Below are 21,215 nucleotides of genomic sequence, written 5' to 3'. Positions count from 1 at the left end.
TTTTGCTAAAAAAAAAAACAAAAAAAAAAAACAGGCCTGCTTAGTGGATCTACTGGACCACTGGACCAATGTAACAAAACTAGTGGAGGACCAAGATGTTTCATTGGTGGGATGCCAGAACTTTGTAAATGCTGCCTTTTTTGTTTTGTTTTGTTTTTTGTTTTTTTTTTTGTGCCGTTTTTTGTTTGTTGATGCTGAAATGGTTTCTGTGAATCACAAGAATCTAAGCTTTCTAACAGTGTATGCTATGACTACCCACTTAAAGCTAGAAGTTGTATACACTGCATAGATGTGGTCCTCTACATGTGGCTGCCTTGTTGTGGGAGTTGTAGGAGGGCCCATGGGTGGGCTGTTGGATGGAGAAGGGATTGTAATTAGTTTGAAACCTTAATTTAAGATTAAAAGTCAAAAGATATGATAAAAGTCAACCAACCCAAAGACTCTTCATAAATGACAAAGAAAAGCAGCCAGTCCTTACATTAAAGAAGCTGGGCCCAGCATCTTTTTTTTTGATGGACTGTGGATTAAAAACACTGACCAAACAAAATTCAAGAACCCCAGGTACTAATCGCTGATGTGAAAATCTGTATGTAAGCCTTAGGTTTTGATTAATCTGATAATCAACTGAAATTCAGTGAGTCCAGCAAACACCTCACTACAGCTCAGTTACATGCACAATAATTCGCTGCCTTATGAGTATTTTAGCACGCTCTGTTGATGACAAAGTTATAGTTATACAATAGTCAGATTTTGAATGCAAATCTTTACTGATTTGAGATCTGCGTATCTGTCTGTAGGTTATATTTGCATATAAATTCTACTCATATTTTCTGATACTGAAGCATGCAGTAATGTTATCTACAGCTGGGTTTTAGTCTACAACTAACATTGTAGCCATTGTTAGTGTAAACAATGTGTTTTGAAAGAGCGGTATACACAGGGAGACTGGTTAGGACTAAGTGACCTGGACCAGAAGAGACACAGACAGAGATGTCAGACATGTGTTCAACATCCAAACCACAAAGAAACCAGATAGGAAATGGAGACAGTGATGTAATGTATGGCCTGCACGTATGTCCATAATCATAATATATGTTCTAGACAATATGTCCATAATTGGAAAGAGATTCTGAATAGTTCCTTCATTTTTTTGCCACTCTGAGCATGCTCACATGTTTCTTATCATCCCCATATTGTTTCACTACAGCTACTTTAAGAACACCTTTGGGAGACAAAGTGGTGCACACAATAATTTAGTTGTGTGTATTCGACACCATGATCACAGACCGTGAAGCTTCGCCATCAAATTGACAGAGATAATAACTTGTGTTGCAGTGATGGACTGTTTTCCAAGCAGTTTACCCACTTTGATCACACAGCGACACTCCGACACACTGGCTCCACTTCCTGATCCTCACTCTGTCAGAAATGAAGAAATTAAAAACAGGAAACGGACTGTTGCTCTGTGACAATCCATTTTTTTTTTTTTAGTTTGAATACATTTTATTTTTACTATAAGTACAGTTCAGTAGTTACAAAACGAAGCATCTGCCATGAGGGTACAGCAAAACATAAAGAGTGTTCAGCTCACAAGACAGGTTTTGTACATAATATGTGGAGTGGAATGCTCATTATAGCTGGTTCAGAGAAGGAGAGAGCCCAAGCGAGACTCTCGCAATTAATCTCTCATCTTTACACCCCTGGAAAGCAGAGACAGGGTCAGAGGTCAAAGCCATTGGTCAGTGCCTCCGGCAGCATACATCTGATTGGTTTACTCAGACCCCATTTCCGGAATTCCTCCCTTCAAACACCCTGTAATATTTCCGTACATCTATTACTTCTCATGCGTCTCACTCTTATTATTTTAGTTCTGAATCCCCTCTTTTCCTGGCATACTGAAATTGAAAGAATGGTTAATTATTATCTACATAAGTCAAATAAAAATGGACAAAAAAACAGAGGCTGTACTGCAGCAAAATCTCCTCCAGTTGGAATTCGAGGATTGCAAATCATCAAAGCAGTCACAGGCCTACGCTGCAGGTCAAAAGGATATTAGCATAAAAAAAAGAAATCTGGGTAACAATTTGTCAAAGCCACATACAGTATAGAGGTCGATCAAACTAAAATAAAGAAGTATTATATTTGAACTGTACATACCGCATTAGAATTTTTCTCTGGGTTCACAAAAAATGACGTAGAAACATTTCACAATGCCAAGGGACACACAGACACACACCTTCAGTTTAGTTAGTTAAGCTAGTTTTGTACTGTATAGGTTGGATTTGTAATACTATCACAGTGCAAAATACTTCTGAGAACCAAAACAAAGAAATAAGAAAGGATAAAGTCCCTCTATGCATAATGGATTCTGTATATATTGGGGCAAATATGTTTTCAGCACAGGAGACGATTGTCATCTTTTTCCTCTTTTTTTTTTTTTGTTTGATCAGTAAATGGAGAAGGCATTAATGTACAGTACATATAAAAATTCAAAATAAAATCAACCCTACATCCTACAGTCTAGCACAGCTACATAGCTTTGTAGAAGCAATAACAGATGACTTGTATCTAAGGCTATACACAATATGTCTTTTTTCCAGTTTTTTGTTCTTTTTTTCTCATCTTAAAGTAAATACATCAAACCATTTTCAGTAGTCAGTAACACTGTGCAACAATGATCAGTGGCAGTATTTTAGAAACATCTGCAACACTAGAGTCCTTGAGGTTGACATGAGAAATAAAGAGGAAGGGGTATAAAGGGCGATAAAGAAAGAAACTGTTCCCCCTTTTTTTGTTTTTGAGATCTTTTTAATTCTTCTCTGTCTCTAGAAGAAGAATGCCTATCTTTTGAGAATGTGGCCATGAAAACTACTGTCACTTCTTTGCTCTTCCTCATCAGAAATGCTTTAAAACTTTAGTTTTCACCTTTTTTGACTACTGTATATCTCTCTATGTACATTAAGCGTCTATGGGCGCCATGTTGAATGATACAGTACAAGAAAAAAGACAAAGGGAGCCATATAGCAGGGTGACGGGCTGTGTCGGCCTGGTTATGGGAGGGGAGGGGTGGGTAGGGGGGTATAGTATTATAAGTACATTTAGGGCAGCTTGAATATTCTTTCTTCTTCGCAATCATCATAATCATCAACAGCACCACCACCATCAAAAGTCAACTATGGGTATGCTTTTCCTCCAGTCATACCACATTTTTTCTGGAATTAAGTGTGTGTTGTAGATTGTCGTATGGTGCCTTGTCCTTTCTTAACCATAATCAGTGTGATGCATGGTCATGGGACATAAATACTGACAGCTGATAGGACAGCCAGAGGTGGCTGTTGTGACAGGTAGTGTGCTTGGTCTCTGTCAACAGTCTGCTAAAGTTTCTATTCTACAGTAGAATACATTCCAAGTACAATATAATGGTGGTCTGTGGATGTGAAATAACTGTCTTCTTCATTTAAAAGGAGAGAGAAGTCGTTGAAAGCATTTGATTTAATACTACACTTCAGTCCTAATTAAAAAACAAAATAAACTTTCTAGCTCAAGGAATGTATCAGAGATTGCGGTGCCAGTTACAGGAAGTGCTAATCAGACAGGTAGTTTCATCAAAAGAAAATAAAACAAACAAAAGCATCATATAAGAGAAAAGACAAAGAAGACAAGGGGCAGACCACAGGAGACAAAACAGGAAAGTCGCCGTCACTTTGCGTCCAATGACGCTTTGCAAAAGTCATTAGGTCCATCTCGAAAATCCGTCCCCAAAGGAAAACTGTCCCAAACTTTCCTTCATATAGTTCTCGCCTTATCTTGACTCTGACGGTAGTATGTGTTTTTTTTTTTTTTCATCTTAAATAAAGTCTTTGTTATAGTGTTTTCCTTCATTTATCCTTCATCCTCCTCCTCCTCCTCCTTCTCCTCCTCATCATCATCATCACCGCCTTCATCCTCATCCTCATCATCCTGCCTTGCTCCGGTGTGGGCCGTTAGTCTTTGTTTACAGCGTGGGCGTCCAGCCCCTCGGGGTCGCCTAGGTTATGGTTGTTAGGGTGGTTAAGGTCGTTGTTAAGATGGTTGGGGTCGTGGGTCAGCGCGGGGTCATGGGTCATGGGCTGGTCCTCCTCTCCTACCCAGAGATGCACTACGGCCAATGAGAGAACAAGAGGCAGATTAGCACCATGGACCCAACACACAGACCCTTCCTGCAGTACACACGTGCACACACACACACACACACACACACACACACATCCTTGCATCATTGTATCAGTGGGGCGAAATGGCTGGATGAGAGATTTGAGACTGTCAGCTTTTCACAATGGGCCCTAGGCTAAAAAAAATCACTCAAATTAGGAAGAACTTTTTTCTTTTCTAACTTACCTGCAGTTCTAACTAAATTGTAACTGGGTGTCTATCCAAATACAACACACACACAAGGTGAATAGAATTTTGTTTTGTTTGTGGTGTTTACATGTCCCCATGTCGCATAAGGAAGGCAAAGTTATTCAGAGACAAGACTCTGAATCATCCTCATATTATAGAGACACTGGAGGAAAAAGAGTTTTTAAAAATAACTTCCCACAAACAAAAATCATATTTGTGTGGTAGCTGAACTATATGTCCAGTCCTGGAGGAATGAACCTAACACCTTGCATGACAGAGATAAACGAGAAATTGGTAATTGTTCATTTCAGCGATCTAATCCTTTAAAATGTTCACACTTTCAAAGGGCCAAAAAAATTGGCACTTTCAATCTTCAAAGAAAATTTCATTGTCATCTGTTGTGCTGTAAATGCTAATACACTGATGAGCTTAGTATCTAAACAGAATAACAGGTCGCCCTTAAAATGATGTTTATTAGATTACTTTCATGTTCATATAATTGAATTCACGTTTTTCAACCTTCTCATTGCATCACTATTGTTTTAGTTTGCATTGCACTCTCTGCATTTCCTGTCATTCTGTCCACCCTGTCTCATACTACAACATTTGCTGTAAATAACTAACAGCAGGGTAAAAAGCATCGCTTTGTGCAGAGCTTTCATTAGATTGCTGCATCTACTGTACAAACTTACCTTCTATTTCTTCCTAATTGTATTTTTGAATCTTCTGTACACAGAAGCTTGCACTGTGAGATTGTGAGGCTCAGCGAAATAATAATTTCTAGGATGATATGAGACACCACTGTAACATATTACGGTTATGACAACTGAAGGAGTTTCATACTGGTTACAAGCAAGTTGGCTGGCTCAATAAGTGTGACAGGAAGTAGTGTGAGAAGTGAAGTGAGCATTTCTAATAAACAAATAAAAAAAAAAAAAACTTTTAAGACTCGGTGAGACAGTAACAAATGCGTGACTGTAATTAGGTCCTACAGCAGCGGCCACTAAATAATACAACTTGTCCCCAGCCGCCCCGCTCCCCCCTTTTTCTACACTTTCATTCCCTCAGCAACTTCTTAGAAAATTATTTTGCAATAAAACACCGCTGAACACATTTGCATGTCATGTTCTTTTAAAGTGGCGTTATGAATCTGACAAAACCAAATTAAAACACGGGTTTATTTGAGCTGTGCTTTCACAAGGACGGAAATGGATATCGAAATGAAAGGAAGTGCTGGCGTAACAGAGGGAAAATAAAGAGCTAATAACATGATAAAATATCTCTTAGATTCAGCACTGAGCAATAATTTTACAGCTGTGTGTGGATTTCATGAACAAGTCCTACATCACTGCGACCAACATTTACTTTACTGTATGTCTCATATGGGCTTTTAATGCTCCACGATACTGGTTTCAGATGGTTCCAGTGGTACTACAGGATAATAACAAATAGTTTAAATAGCTTAAATTCTAATGATATGGGTGGTGTTGATCAAAAGGGTGGAACATACAAGATCAAATCTGACTCTTAATAATGCGCCCTTATAGTGTCTTAGATCATACAAAGTACCATTAACATGACTGTCTGTGAGTGTTCAGCTATGTACAGTAAAGGGTTGGTCTCTTTTATAGTCAGCTATCGCTGTTATCTCATCAAACTTGCAGCACATCTTAAATTGCAATTCTTTGCTACTTGAGAATATGAGTTCATAACCAACCTTCACCACAAGATGGCAAGCTAACACAGTAAATTGGACAATGAAGGCTATGTATTATAGCTGAGCGTAGCTCTACATACATGTAGACCCGTGATTTTCTGACTGGTGGAGATTCACATTCAGCATTGCAGTATTTAAAGTCATAATTAGATGAAAAGCTAATTTGCCAACAGTCTTAATGGAAAAAAAAAACAACAAACGAAGCCATCATTACTATTTGTTCATGTCCCTGACATTTACCATCACTTTTTTTTTTTTCTAATTTCATGTACAGACGCCACCAACTCACGTAAAACAAAAATAAAGTTTCCTTGTTCCGAAGCTTCAAAAAGTGTCTCCTCAGCTCTCCCCGAGGGCACTTCCTGCCTTTGACTTCCCTGTAAAGAAACTTCCTGTAACGAGCTCCAGATTAGGCTCCATATTTGATTTTCACTGTTCATTAACTAAGCCACCTGGAATGTTATTATTTAAGCACGCTGCTCCTTCTCCCCAAACAACTGCCGCTGCGAAGGGGGAGAAATTTCCTAGCCAACTTTATAGATTTAGCATAACTTCTCCTCACAGTTTTTAATTTCCCATTCGGGCAGGCGGCAGATGCACCTCACAGACACAGAAAACCTGCCTGGCATTCATTTATCACATGAAGGCTGCATGCAAGGCTTGTTTGTTTGTTTCCTTCAAATACTCTGTCCTTCTTAGGGGTTGATGCAGCGTGCAACATGATGGCAGAGGGATGCTGATACAAATCTGCCTCACTCTATAAATATAACTTATTACTCTATGATATTCAAGCTAAGAAACAGCAGTAAAGCATTAATCTAAAATACATGGCCATATCTCCACAGCACGCTTAATGTACAAAATTAAAGTGCAAGTACGCCCTCTTGTGGTGTGTTGCGAGACAGCAGATGGAGACAGAGGTGGTTATTGGAGAGGAGAGGGCCCGGGAAAGGAAAACATATGGTGTGAGGACACACAGCTCCAGGATCCATCCACTGTTAATACATGTGTCATGCTTAACAGAATGGATAAATGGGAAGGAGGATGGAACAATGGCATAACACTGCACTGCGAGCATGTGTCGGAGACCGCCTTGGGATGCAGTGGACGTGTGTGTGTGTGTGTGTGTGTGAATAAAGGAGGGTTGTGCAGTCTCAAAGGCATCACCTCACATTAATAGCAGTCTGTGAAAACATCACACAACAGGCACTCATCAATAGAAACTGGCATTCTGCGGTGCAACGCCCTGCGATTCCTCAGGCTGATACTATGGCACTTTTGTACAGCATTTCTCGATTTTAAAGATAAGAAAAATGACTAATAAACACTGACCCTCTGTCTCAGCAGTTTCCCACTTAATTCCTTCTATTTTTTGATGACCAGTAGGGTTTAGCTAACATAGATTTTTGAAGATCAATAGTTATTTTAAAATGGCCTGAACTTGCCCCCAGCTGACATTTAGTGCTCAGCTTCGATTCAAGCCTTTGAAACAGCATCATAATATATTGAAAGTTTGGAGAAATCCATCTGAGAGATTTCTAGCTCCACTCTGATACAATGGGGTGAACACAATTTGTGTGCTCCTGTGTGTTTGTGGCGCTCACAGCATCGTTAAAACAGTGTTCCTGTTACCCTGGTTAATCCACTGAACACACTGTCAACAGTTATTATCATATCTTCAGTAAAGTAGTTTCAACTGTGAAAACTCTTTAAAGCGAGTTCTGTGGATTATCCAGAGTAATAAGAATATTGTTTTGAGGAAGACACGCTGGTGTTGAAATATTTTATTATTCAGTGCTGTAAGCACAATAACCTCCGCTCACCTCTGGTGTACTGAGGTAGAGGCAGACATTTCGGAGGCAAATATCTTTAAAACTTGCGAAGTCTGAATGGCAATATATCATGAGACCAGTAGTTCCCAGCCTTGGGATCCCTGCAAAGGGCCACACTATATATTTGTCACAAGCTGATTAAAATATTGTTATGAAATTTTATGATTTATTGCATTTTTTTACATCAGATTTACAGCTGATCTTTGCTTTTTTTTCTTGTGAATTGCAGGATGCTTAACCTTGTCAGGAGAGGGCAGAAACTTGCAGGCACATGCAAAGAGGTCAAGAACAGACTGCTTTAAACAAAAAGATGAGGAAGCCGTACCAGAGGCAAGAACAAAAATATCAGCTTCATATTAAGACAGGGTGAGGCAGGTTGCACTGTGCTGAGGCTGCTGAGGAAACTCAAACCCTCTCGTCCGTTGAAATGGAATGAAACTGCATGTCACATTTATTAAAAGTTACGTTATATAGTCTCAAGTTGAACCCTCATTCCAAAGTTGGGGCGCAGTATAAAACTGATAAAACAGAATGTGATCATTTGCTAATCCTTTCTGACATATAGTTAAATGAAAACAGTAACACATCAAAAGTTGGGACAGTAGCAACAGCAGAATGGGAAAGTTTTTGTACTGCTCCAAAAAACTCCAGTCTGAAACATTCCACAGAAAAACAGATTCAGTGGTAACAAATGAGAGTGTCATGACTGGGTATGAAAGGAGCATCTTCGAAAGGCTCAGTTGTTCCCAAACAGGGATGTGGTGAGGTTCACCACTTTGCCAAACACATGGCTGTATAAGGGATATTACTATATGGGCTCACTCACACACCACTGTCAGCAAACACAGCTTGCTTGTAAATGATTGCGCTTTTTTGAATCAGGACTGAAAAATAAATAAATTAAAAAAAACAGGCATTAAAGTTATAGTATATGGTTGTCATTATCTCTATCCATATGGACTTTTAACAGGGTGTAAAGTTGAGCTCTGTGAACTCTCTCCATGCCCCTGAAGGTGGCTGTGGCTCCTTTGTTCCGTCTCTCAGGCATCTGAGTCCTCTACACCAGCACAAAGTGTTGTTCTTGGCACAGCCCTGTCTCATTGTACAGCCCAGTATTTATAAATATGTAAATATGAGCAGCACCAGGCATAACACGGCCCGCTTGTATACACCGAGGAGGAGCGTTGAGGAAGTGAGCGCACTCCCCTCCCCAACTCCCCCCTCCAAAATTGTATTTTTAGATGGTTTTAATGAATACAGGATGTTTATAGTTACCATTCCCTGTGATTCGCACAAAAGACTAGAAAAATCCACATCCACCCCGCCACCCCTCCACTGCACCCTTCCCACACTCCCCTCCCTCCCGAATCCCTCAAAGCACTACTAAAGAAGAAGAAGAGGTGAGGAAGGAAAAAAAAAAAAAAAGCAAATTTGTGGTGAAACGCAGCAGGATTGTTGTGCTCTCAGTCTGCTTTCTACTCAGATCCCTATTAGACAAACATAGTATGGTGTTAAGGTGCAACAAAGAGTGACAAAAACTCCTCCGTGCAGGTGGAGAGTAGGGGGGGGGGGGGGGGGGTACGCCCAGGATGTGCAGCAAAAAGATTCCTCACGAAGCGACTTCAAGGCAGAATGCAATTTTTTTTTGTTAGTTTTTTTTTTTTTTTTTTTTGGGTTGCAAAAATAATACAAAAGCCGAATCAATATGTGCAAGAAGTGGGTAAAAAAAGGATATCTGTTTTCTGTTGTCTGTGATAATGTGTTTTTTGTGAGTGATGACTCCATGTCAACTTGTTTTCCTTTATAAACTCAGTTTTGTTTTGCTGCAAACTCTCAGGTCTAATATGAAGTGATGTGTATGACAGGATGGAAAGATTCACATGAGAAGCAAGTAGAATGTAAAAAAAAAAAAAAAAAAGACTGCAGATTGCAGTTGGGGAAACACAATGAAGTGAATGTTAGTGGCCTCTTTCTATCTTTCGCTCTCTGACTCCAAAACTATTTCTGAGGCTAAAAGATTGCCGGCTTGATAATACCTCCACTGAGCAATTTAAGCCCAAACACTCTGATGCTACAATCTGTCTTCTCTGCCTGATAGCGCTTTTCTCCCCTCTCCTCTCCAAATTACTTTCTTTCATATCTAATTATATTTGCTAATGATCTTATAAGAGAATAATGGAATGTGCTTGATCTATTACCTTTTTTTTCAATACATAAATACAATGCGGGGGGAAATGACTATTGGAGACAGGAGGAAATGTTTTTTTTTTAATGTTTTTGATGAGAGGGAAAATGAAGCTGGGAGCTGCAGGGTCATTAATGGGCGATGAGCACAGAGGTCATCTCTCACATTCTCTTTGACATTTCTCTCATCTGACGCACTGAAACAATCACAACCTCATCCAAATCCTCCATTCTGCCCCCTTTGCTTCGCTGTTTCGCAGTAATCTTCCAGATATCCACCTCGAGTCTCTTTGATCTCTTAATGGAAACATCAAACTTTGTTGGTGCCAATTCAGCGTCACTTGTTTATGCTCGGCTTTCGCATTTAGCGTTTCATTAAAGTTTTTCATTCAAAGTTGAATCTTAACAGGAGGTCACGTTCATTAAACAGGAACATAGGACAGGAAGATCTTTTCTTAAACTGATGGCATGGTGGGCACTTTTGCACATAAAGGTCAGTTTAGCCATCATGGGGAGCACTTGTCAGACCATACACCTGCTGTATATAGAATGTCTTTTGTGGCTTCATTAAAAAGCCTGACGGCAACATGCACTTTTATTAACCTTCCTTTGTCTGTATAAATTATTACAAACTGTGCCATAGAAAATATTCAGATGAATATCCTGTTGAAAAAGAAAATATTAGCATCAAAATATACCTAAAGTATGAAAAGTAAAAGTAAATTTTGTAGAATTGCCCATTTCAGACAAATATATATATATATATGATATTACTGGATTATAAATGCCATGCATTTATGTGTTCATCACTTTCACACAAGCTCATTTTAATCTGTGATTATATGCAACAACAATACATCATATGTATTTGTAATTAGATTTTTTTGTCAGTATTTTCTGAATCAAATGAGTGGCGTAAGAAGTCCGATGTGATGTAGCAGGAAATGGAAATACATGTATACAAGTACAGTATTTGAGTAAATCTGTTGTTACTTTCCACTTCATCACTGTCCACAAAACAGGAATGTGAATAGTAGTGGATAGTATATAATACTGTGCAAATACATCTTTTGTATAAAATGCTTGGAGAACTTTTTCCCCCTTTTCAACAACTCGTTGGTGTTCCACTGTCTGCTGTGACTAAGACGTTATCAGGCTGCATCGTGGCTGTATTATAAGATCCACCTTTTCTGCCTTCAGTTTCTGCAAAGGGTTTTAAAAAAAATCATACCTGAAAAATGGTATATTTCACTGTTCAAATGTTGACTTTCTGGTGTTCAACTTGAACTTTCAAAATCCACTGGCCTTTTAACTGAATAACTCTTCTCTCTTTCTGTTGCCAAACCTCTGTCCCATCCTGTCCCTCCCTCGATCCCTTCCTCTTAAGCCTCTCCATCCTCCATTCTTCCCCATTTTTTTTCTCCACAGGCCCTAGGACAAGCCAAGCCATGACAGGCACTCTAAACCCCCTGCATTAATGGAAGGAAATGGCATTCGATCCCTGTTTGATCTCCTAATCATTTCTGCTGAAATGATAATTAGTGCCCTTCCAATCCTTCCACAGAGGAGGAGAAAGGGGTGGGTTGAAGGGGAGTGGGTAAATACATAAATAGAAAAAAAAATCTCTTGCTTTTTAGACCCCCAAATGACATCTTGGTCGCCAAGCTGGGCACGTTTATAACCAACAAGTGCTTTCCTTGATTTCAAATTTCCCATCCTTTACACATAGAGAGGGGGATATACACACTAACGCACACACACGCACACACACAGTGCCTGGCGACTGCTGTCTGTGATTCTTTTCAGCTGACATAATCCTGATTGATTCGTTCAGCAGATAAAAACTGGGTCCACTTCTGCCCTTTTACTGGGGGGCTGGAACATAATACAGCCTTTTATTCAGCAACAATGTAACATAATGGCATTGGAATGTGCAGGGGGAAAAAGGCCACATCTTAAATGCTTGTGACACACTGTGCTTTGAAAAAGCCTGTAGTCTAATGTAAAAGAGAGTGTGTGAGAGACAGAGAAAGAGAAAGAGAGAGAGAGAGAGGGCAAAAAAGAGAGAGAAAGAAATCATGAAACTGCCAGATTACCCATGTGCTCTGGTTTTATCATGGTTTTTATATAGGAGAACTTGTCTTTCTTTTTTTTTTTTTGTCTTCTTAAAGTGTGTGGGTGTTCACAATTTTTGTGTGTGTCTGTCATTCTGTAACTCTATGTTGCCTTCACGTTCCTGCAAAGAAATCAGTGATTTGAGCTCTCAAGTTTCCTAAATCATCACTCCTTTTGTGAAAGGGAAGCTTTTGTTCAGGAAGCAGGAAAAGGTGAGGTCATCTCATCTCCACACATTTCAGCCACTATTCCCTGTTTTCTTTGCTTTCTTTGTGCTTACACGAACTAACATCCTTCCTTCCTCTGAGCAGCTCATATTTATTCAGCTACATTTTAAATTTAAATGTGTTTCGACTTTGCAGTTTTGTTCCTGTCATTCTTAAAGTTTTGTCTATGTTTACTTCCTTTCTTAATAGCTGTTGATTTACTTCGTATATTGTGAATTCTTTGAGTTGATAGAGTTTAAACTTATATAAAACCGTTCAGTCTAAAAAAAAAAACCTTTTTATTGAGTGAACAGCTTATATTTTATGGTGGTTATCACCCAACTATCCATACAATATGTCACGTTACACTGTGTAATATTTAATTATGTGCTACCCTGTCATGACCTTCAGTTTGAATTTCAGTTTCCATCGTAAGGTCATTGGCATCGACCTATCTTAACACACACACACACACACAAAGTGTTTCCTTTATGGGCCTTGCAAACTTTTTGGCTGCTGCTTGGTTTTGAAGTGCAGCACCAAGAAACTACCAAACACAAGAGAGCAGATGGCCTTCCTGCGAGTCAATTGTATTAATTGTAGGTGCTAATCTGCAAGCCATGGCCCTCCCAGAAGCGTACGGTGTTATCTGCACCAACACGGTAGTGGTGGTGACATATCTGGTTACTAATTTGGTGTGGCATGAAGCCAGATGGGAGACAGGAAGGAAGAAGGAGTCCGTTGATAGGCCATTGAAACGTGTCCCCAAACCCATCCATTTGACTGCAAAAGAAGGCAAAGAGGACAGACTATAGAAGTGTGATGACACAGTATGGAGGGAGTACTGTATGTACAGTGGATCAGAGGAGCAGCAGAAAACGAAAAAGAGATACAGCAGCAAATAGGGCAATATTATATAGGGCAATATGCATATATAGGGCAACAGTAAGTGTGTTGCCTTGCTAAAGTCTATAATACTCACTCATAAAGATAGATAAAGATAGGACAATAGAGAATATGAATAGAGCGATCAATCTCATCCTCAAATTATGAAGTCAAAATATCATTCCTTAAAATAAATAGGCCTTTTGTTAGTTAGTTACTTAGTTAGGCAGTTTGTCGGTCTTTCACCTCTAAAGGCTCTCTTACTTAAATTTCAACAATTTATGGCTTTAGTACAAAAGAGTAATTTTTCATATTTGCATATCTTAGGACAGCAATTCAGCTATTGCAGAAGCATCTTAAGAATTTACTAAGTTAGGAATTTGTAGTTATGATGGCATAGTGCCAGTTCAATTCAAATTAACTGCCAAAAATTGCTGTTCGGGCTAATATGGCAAGTGAGGAGAACAACATGAACACTGAAATATTAGTATTAGTGAAGAAGCTAACACTGTTAGCCTGTTAGAGAAGCTTACACAGATGTTAGCCTCTTTTAGAAGCTGAAAGTGTTTTTAGCCCATTGCAGATGCTAACACTGTTATTAGCCTGTGAGCTGTAAATTTCCCAAACCATGTATTAATGGGTATATAATACATGGAAGATAGAACTTTTTTCCTATCCTTGAAACCTGAGACAGTAAGGATTGTTTTTCTTTTTTTTTTTTTCTGTAATGAGGCCCTGGGACGAAGTCACGGAGAAATAAAAGGTGCAAATACTGAGAAAAAAAAAGTCAAGTCCCTAGAGAAGAAGATGAACGGACTGACAGCCAGGGGAGTAATAGCCACGCTGCCCCAGCTGTAGATATCATTCATAGTCAAAGAGAATTTATCGCTGGTTCCCTGCATTCTCATGGTGGGGACAGTTCTCCCATTCTGCCAAATGTTACTGATAAATACATGGCAGCAGTTTAGAACATGAGGATGGAGAAGGCTCTGGGGATTGGGTGGCTGGTAGATTGGAAGAAAGGAACAGTGGTATAGTATATGAAGGTAAAGGCACTTGTTAATGACTTCTGCTATGCAAGACTGTCACCATTTATGGAAAATGAAAATGTTCTTGATTGCCTCATATCTGTGAGGAGCATGTGAACTTCATCCATCATCAATGCATGATAGAATTTAAATAAGCACTTGATCAGGAAATAATCTCCAATATAATCAAAGGCTATATCCAAATAAGAACACACAGTGTTGCACTGCAGACGTGACATGTCCGTTAAGTTCAGAGGTGGGTACTGATTCTAGTTCAGTGTGTGGACACTGGCACATCTCCGGATAGCCAGCTGTGTTCTAGGATGGTACAATCTGAACGAATGAATAAATATTTGTATGAATGGGAGTTAATGAGTTAATGAGAGAAACATTCCCTGTCTGATGATCTGCAATATGGCTTTTTTTAATAAAATTTTTTATCACATTCCTTACTTTGAGATATTTTGTTAGCTATCAGTCTTTGCTCCATGTTTTGGTTTCAAGTCAAATTTTTCTCATTTAATTGTTTTTTTTTCTCTCTCTCTCTCTCTTTGACAGATACATGAAGAAGTAGATACTTTACAACAGTTTAGCATTGCTAATAACCCATATATTTCTTATTTTATTCCTCCTACAAATTCCCCATAGAGACACATCATCACTTCAGTTTTTTTTCATGATGTAAAGAGAGAAAAAAGGCAGAGAAAGTGAGAAATAAAAAAAGTGGAGCACCTGGCTTCCTTTTAACATGGTTTCACAGGCTTTCAGTGGTCTCTGATGATTCAACAGTTGCTGCTACAAACATCTGCTGCCTGCTCTTAGCAGATCTCAATTAAGACTCACACAGACGGGCACGCCATACATGCTTAAGTTTTTTTTTTTTTGTTTTTTTTTTTCCCTTTCCCTCTTCCCTTTTTTTCAACATGTCAAATGAGGGAGGGAAAGAGGCCAAAAGGTCTAACAAACCCCACTCAAGAGGACATTACAAGGTGCAAAGAGAGAGATGTTGAAATTTCAAAAAAAAAAAAGAAAAAAAAGGAGAGGCATTCGTGCCAACACTGGCAGCACTTTTAAGAAAACACGCACAAGCCAAAAAAAAGAAAGAAAAAGAAGCAAGAACAAGAAACTTCAACAAGCAGCAGCCTAAAGCCCTCCCTCATTTGTCTTTTCCCTTATTTTTTTTTTTATTTTTTTTTTTTGAAAAGGCCCCCAAAAGAAAGAGACAAAGAAGAAGAAGGAGTGAGTGTTGATATGATTATGTAAATGTAAACAGGATTTCCTGCCGACTGGAAGCCGTTTTTCTCTCTGACCCGTTCTCCTTGCAAATCTTCCATTTAAGACGAATTCCCCCGGGGAGGCTGCTCCGCCGTTACTTAACGGGATAATTATGATATACTAAACCTTTCCAAGATCAGCCTCCCCCTCCTCACCCCCACCCCATCCCTCCTCTTCCATCTCGTCTTTGCCTTCTCCTCGAATCACTCACTTTCTCTCCAAGTCTTTCTGTCTGTGTCTCTCACTCCCTGTCATTTCCTCTCAGGTCTTTCCGTTGCTTTCTGTCTTCCCTGGACAGTAACCCTGATTTGTGTCTGCTGTCTGAATAACCATAAACTTATGTTCAGCTGGTGGTTTCTGAATACCTGCTAGTTTTGCTTTGAAGCTGTCTTTATCGTGCTTCTGAAACTAAATTTAGCTCACCATCAATCACTAACATGTATTTGAAACTTAAAAGAAAACACCCAGCAATGCAGAGGGGCATCATATGCTATTAACGCAATGGCAAAGAAAAACAATTAGGAAGATTAATTGTTACGATCACTTTTTCCAGCTCCATTTCTGTATCTATGGTAAACAATTTATCTCAATCATATCACAACTGTGTGATTTAAAGTATACACTTTATATCACATGTGTGATCTGTATAAAACATTTCAGTTTGCCTAATTTATATAAGCAAAAACAACAAATTTGATTAAAAAACAAATTTATTTAAAGGTCCTGTCAAATTCCTATTAACCGTACGTCTACCAGAAAGAATGCAATATGCTCCAGAAAAAAGCCTCCCTTGCCTCCCACTGCATCCCTCATTACACATAACTTTATTTAACTGTGCAAGAGATTAGAAATCTCTTTTAAAGGATGTCAGGGATAATTTTTCAAGGGGAATCATCTGTCCCTGCTGGCAGACTGTTTTGTCCTCTGTTTTCTGAAAATAAAGTACTTTAAGACAAAGTTAAAAACCCTTCACAGGCAGCAGTCTGCATCACAGGCTTAGGCAGTCAAACGCTGCAACGTATACAACTTTATTTTAAGTCCGAGTGGAGTTGTGTCCAAGTGTCCAAAGATACCAACGATGTCAGTCTGGACTTTATGGAAATATGTATTAAAAAAATGCACCATACATCTAAAATATTTCGTCTAAACAGTGCAAATTAAACTGCTGCCATTATACAAAATAAAACAGGAAGCCCTGATGTGTTTGAATGACATGCTTTGTGGGTACCGCCTGACCAAAGGCTGTGTGGATTTTACTGTTAACTTTCAAAGTGTGTTCCATTCAGCTACGAAAGTCTTCGCAAATCCTCCATTTCACTTGGACCTTAACACCATGACCTCACGATGGAAGAATTGAGTGGCAATCACATTGTATTCAACGTATCCCTCTGCTATCCCACTGTGTGGTGCGTCTGCATGTGTGTCTATGTGTGAGTGTGAGTGTGTGTGTGGCTGAGTCCTATTCATAATATACTGTGCTTACCCTTTGATCTTTTACAGCCAATGAGCCTTTCTGGAACAAAGAAGCACACACTTTTGATATCAAGACTCGGAAATGTAAAACACCGAGCAGAAATCGTGCTGCTCCAAACATTTCATAATGCAGACGTACAACTTAATTGCAATTCTGCGCAGTTGTTTGGCTCCTTATTTACTCCTACAACTTTGTTACAGAGCCACACGTCAAACTATTTACGCGCTGGTGTAAGCACTTACGGCTACGACTCTTTTCGCTTGACAACGGCCATAAACAGAGGAGCGAGAGATCAAAACTGTTCATCAGAGAGCGTGACAGATGACAGATATGGCAAGAGATTTTCCATGATCTTCTGCGCACATGGGGAGAGTTGACTTCAAGGGATGGAGAGGAAAAAAATGTGTGTGTGTGTGGGGGGGGGTTAAAATGTGAAATGAAAAAAAGAGACAAAAAATCAAAGAAAGGTTTCTTTCCATATGAGGTATTGCAGCAAAAGAGATGGCAAAAATGGCAAAAAAAGGAAAGACTTCCTACTTTTAATAATGTGTCCCATCAGTTATTTACTGCCAAACAGCGTGTGTGGTGGGACGATGCTATAATAGGTGAAGGCGGACCATTATTTTTCATATTGTGGACAAGGCGTATGTGTGCTGTGCTAATTGGGTGCTCATAAATTACACAGATGTAACCAAAGCCTGGCTTCCTGGATCTCTGCTCTGACCTTGAGTGGGTGCAGTCATGACAGATGACATTAAAACTTTGGGAGCATATTGCACAGTGATGAATTTAACCCTTTAATGGTGCTCAGTAAGTTCTGAGTTGTGATATCTCATTGCAAAATCTGTTGTACTTAACCCAATTATGGCATCTCTAGTGCTCGATCAAAGTATGATAGGCCCTCAGAAATTCACAGGGGAAGTAATTATATTGTTGGGTGGATTAAGTTTAATTTCAAAGACCTTACAGACTAGAATGGTGCAAATTTATACTTCCCAAAAGATCTGACTTTGTAATATATTTAAAAACAAAACTGAATAATGCCACAGAAGAGAGTTTCTGTTCATAAATTATCATCTCTTTGATAAATCTATCATTGCTTCATTGCAAGGTTCATATTGAAAAGAAATCAGTATGAACATTTTGTAGTCATTCATGTAGTCAATGAAAACACACAAATTTGTTAAATGCAGATTAAATATGATAATACTTATGATATTGTTAATAATTATCGTCAATGTAAGTAACACTGGGGGAAAAGTTTTTAACAATGTGGAGATCCATCACCCAAAAATTAGATTTTACAGGATATGATATGGATTTTATTCATTTTATTTATTAATGTTTTAAAAAAGCTAAAAATGTGCATGTTATTTGTAAATTGTATAATTCTCAGGTTTTACATGTTGGTATATAAATACATTTTAATCAGAGCGCATGGTTTATTTCACTTGGAAAACATGCCAGTTGTTGAAAGTGGACCTTTCATGTAACTAGCTATCTCAACCATTTGGCTCATAATAAACTATGTGGTCAGGTGAAAAAAAGTTACTTTGTTGTCACTGTTAGTCCCCAAAGGAACTATCAAATGCAGTTGTCCGTATAAGGTGTGTTCTTCCAAAAGATCTTGCTCTTGTCTGAGCATTAGAATAACAAACTATCTGATGAAGATACATGTGTTGCAATCTGAAATTGGCGGTGATTTGTAGACTCTGTATCTCCTCTGCCTTCCTGCCTCTCTGCTCCCATTCCCTCCCTGTTCTATTGTTTTACTGCTGAAATCCATAACATTTCTTTTGTTCCTCTACTTTCTGTAAGCCTGCTCTCTTATTTTCCCAAGGCCGAGAAACTTCAGGCATGAGAACCCCTGATATAAAACCAGGGAAATTTACCTGGGATTAGCAGCCATTGACAAATAACCTTGGTGATAGATGCACAGTAGATTTGGTTCAAAGCTCTCCCGGCAGCCTCAAAAGAGATTAGTTCACTTCTTATCAGGTCAGCCGCGTCGCTTGGGAAATGTGTTTAAAGTCACATTGATTTATTGAAAGATTCCCCAATAAGAAGATATCTCTCGACTTAAGGAGTGTGTGTGTGTGTGTGTGTGTGTGTCATGTGAACGTGCACCTCAAATAAATTACACTGCCTGTTCAAGCTTTAAGAAAAAAGGAAAAAAAAAAGAAAAAGCTCTACACAAAGACATTTTCAACAAACGAGAGGTGCGCTTCAAACTAAAAAAGCACTTCTAGATAACTAGTGTTGAATACTGCCACTGGAGACAGACGCTCCCATTCTCGCTCTACCTGTCTCGCCCACTCTCTCTCTCCATTTACCCCATGCTGATAGTGCTGCTGAAAACAGTGATTGTACAGTGGTGAGACACAGAGCGACGCTGACAGGGAGGTATAATAAGGCCTCTTTGTTCCCCAGAGAGAGAGAGAGAGAAAGAGAGAGAGAGAGGTAGAGAGACATGCAGATAGAAAGGCGGGGGCAGCTTTCATTTACACCATTACCTTCTTAAGCGTCATTATCAGGCCAAGGAGAAGACGACTGTGGGAAAGCAGGTGGTGCAGCCAGTGAGTGAAATGACAGATCTGACATGTCGCTCATGGGGTCCATCTGAGGGGATGATATTCTCGATTCTCTCGCTCTCTCTCTCGCGCGCTCTCTCTCTCTCTCTCTCTCTCTCACACACACACACACACACACACACACACTTTTCTTTTCTTTTAAGCCTGTCTTGCCTTGTCTACTCGTATTACTTTTTTGTTGTATGAGTAACATAATATGTTAGTGTTGCAGTTCAAGTAATCAGTTATTTAGTTGTGTATATGCAATAAATTACTTTTAAATTATTACCATATTTTCTCTCTTTCTTTTGTTGCCATTAATTGCATGTTTGTTAAATCATAATGTAGGCTCATATAACCTACTGAGCCTTATTGTTTAAAGCAATTCAGTTTAAAAAGAGAAACTTGAATTCAAAAGGCGTACGGCTGTATTTTTCTGTTTAATAAGGAAAAAGGTGTAAGAATACAGAGAACTGTAACGACGTCAGGCAGTAAGGACTCAGCATATTCAACAGCAGCGTTTGTCAGATACTCAGACAGCACCAAACCCGCACAGTGTGTGTAAGTTTCTGACAGTTCAGCGCTTCGTGCAGCAATAGCCCAGGTGTGTGGAGCTGAGGAAGTAAGAATGGTTTGGCCTTCATTCTCGTTGTTGTTCTTTATTGATCTATTCCTTTAGCTTTTTGAGCTTACAGCTAGTAGCAGCATTATGTATGCCTTCAAACGGAGATGCTGTTGAACGATTACTTAGGCCCTCAACTGCAGCGGTTCAGAACAGCTACAAACTTTCACTTTCTGATGTGGTCAAACACCACACAGCAGAACTAACCGTTTTTTCTTCCCAAATGTCTTGGATGGGTTTGATGTCAAGGTTCTGCAATGTTTCTCCACAATTAAAGATGGAATACCTTTTCTCTCCTGATCTGCCTTTGTACTTATGGTCATGTTAAGGTGTAAGGATGTCTTGTGTAAAATTTTCTTTCCTTCCTGTTTGCCCTCAAAGTGTCCACATTTTGATGATCTTATCTTTCTTATGTCTTTACAACTGTGTCTCTTCCTCCCTCTCTCCAGTTTCTCTGTTTTTCTGCTCCTCATTCTCTTTCTCCCATCTCCTCCCCCCCTCCCTGCTTCATCCACATACCTCCATCCCTCTTTTCTCTGTCTCTCTGTCAGTTTCCATGCTTCCTCCATGCCTTCGTCTATCTCTCCCGCTGTTTGCTTTTAACTCTTGAGGTCATCCGGGACCCCTGGGCAGCTATCCCAGAATGCTGAGCCGGCTAACGTCCTGCAGAGTTGCCTTCTGGACAGAGCGGGCAGCAGAGCCAGGACTCGATCGGTGCTCGGACTCAACCATGTATTCAGCCGCTTCTCCACCCAGTAAAAAGAGGGTTCTTCAAAGGTTCTTTGGTTAGGGTGGTGGTTCTATATGGAATTGTAATAACTACAGCAATCCTCTGATTGTTAAATGTACTACATGTAACAGTGTAACATCAATAAATCATTACCACCTTAATTTGTAGACATTAGTGTAATTAAGACAAACAAGCAA

At 39.3% G+C, this 21,215-nt stretch overlaps 1 protein-coding gene across 5 annotated transcripts in view; it reads right to left on the bottom strand.

Moving 5' to 3' along the window:
* Positions 1 to 2,384: 2,384 nt before the first annotated feature.
* Positions 2,385 to 21,215, bottom strand: part of znf536 (zinc finger protein 536) — a 195,061-nt gene continuing 176,230 nt past the window's right edge. For all 5 annotated transcript variants that reach the window (XM_046395322.1, XM_046395411.1, XM_046395600.1 and 2 more), the window contains one exon: positions 2,385 to 4,138. In XM_046395322.1, coding sequence (XP_046251278.1) covers positions 3,984 to 4,138 — 155 coding nt within the window. In that variant the 3' untranslated portion in view covers positions 2,385 to 3,983. The remainder of the gene's footprint in view (positions 4,139 to 21,215) is intronic.

Source organism: Scatophagus argus, chromosome 1 (genome assembly GCF_020382885.2).
Source record: "Scatophagus argus isolate fScaArg1 chromosome 1, fScaArg1.pri, whole genome shotgun sequence".
NCBI lineage: Eukaryota > Metazoa > Chordata > Actinopteri > Scatophagidae > Scatophagus > Scatophagus argus.
Note: the sequence above shows the minus strand (reverse complement) of the source record. Positions and strands in the feature narration are given on the sequence as shown.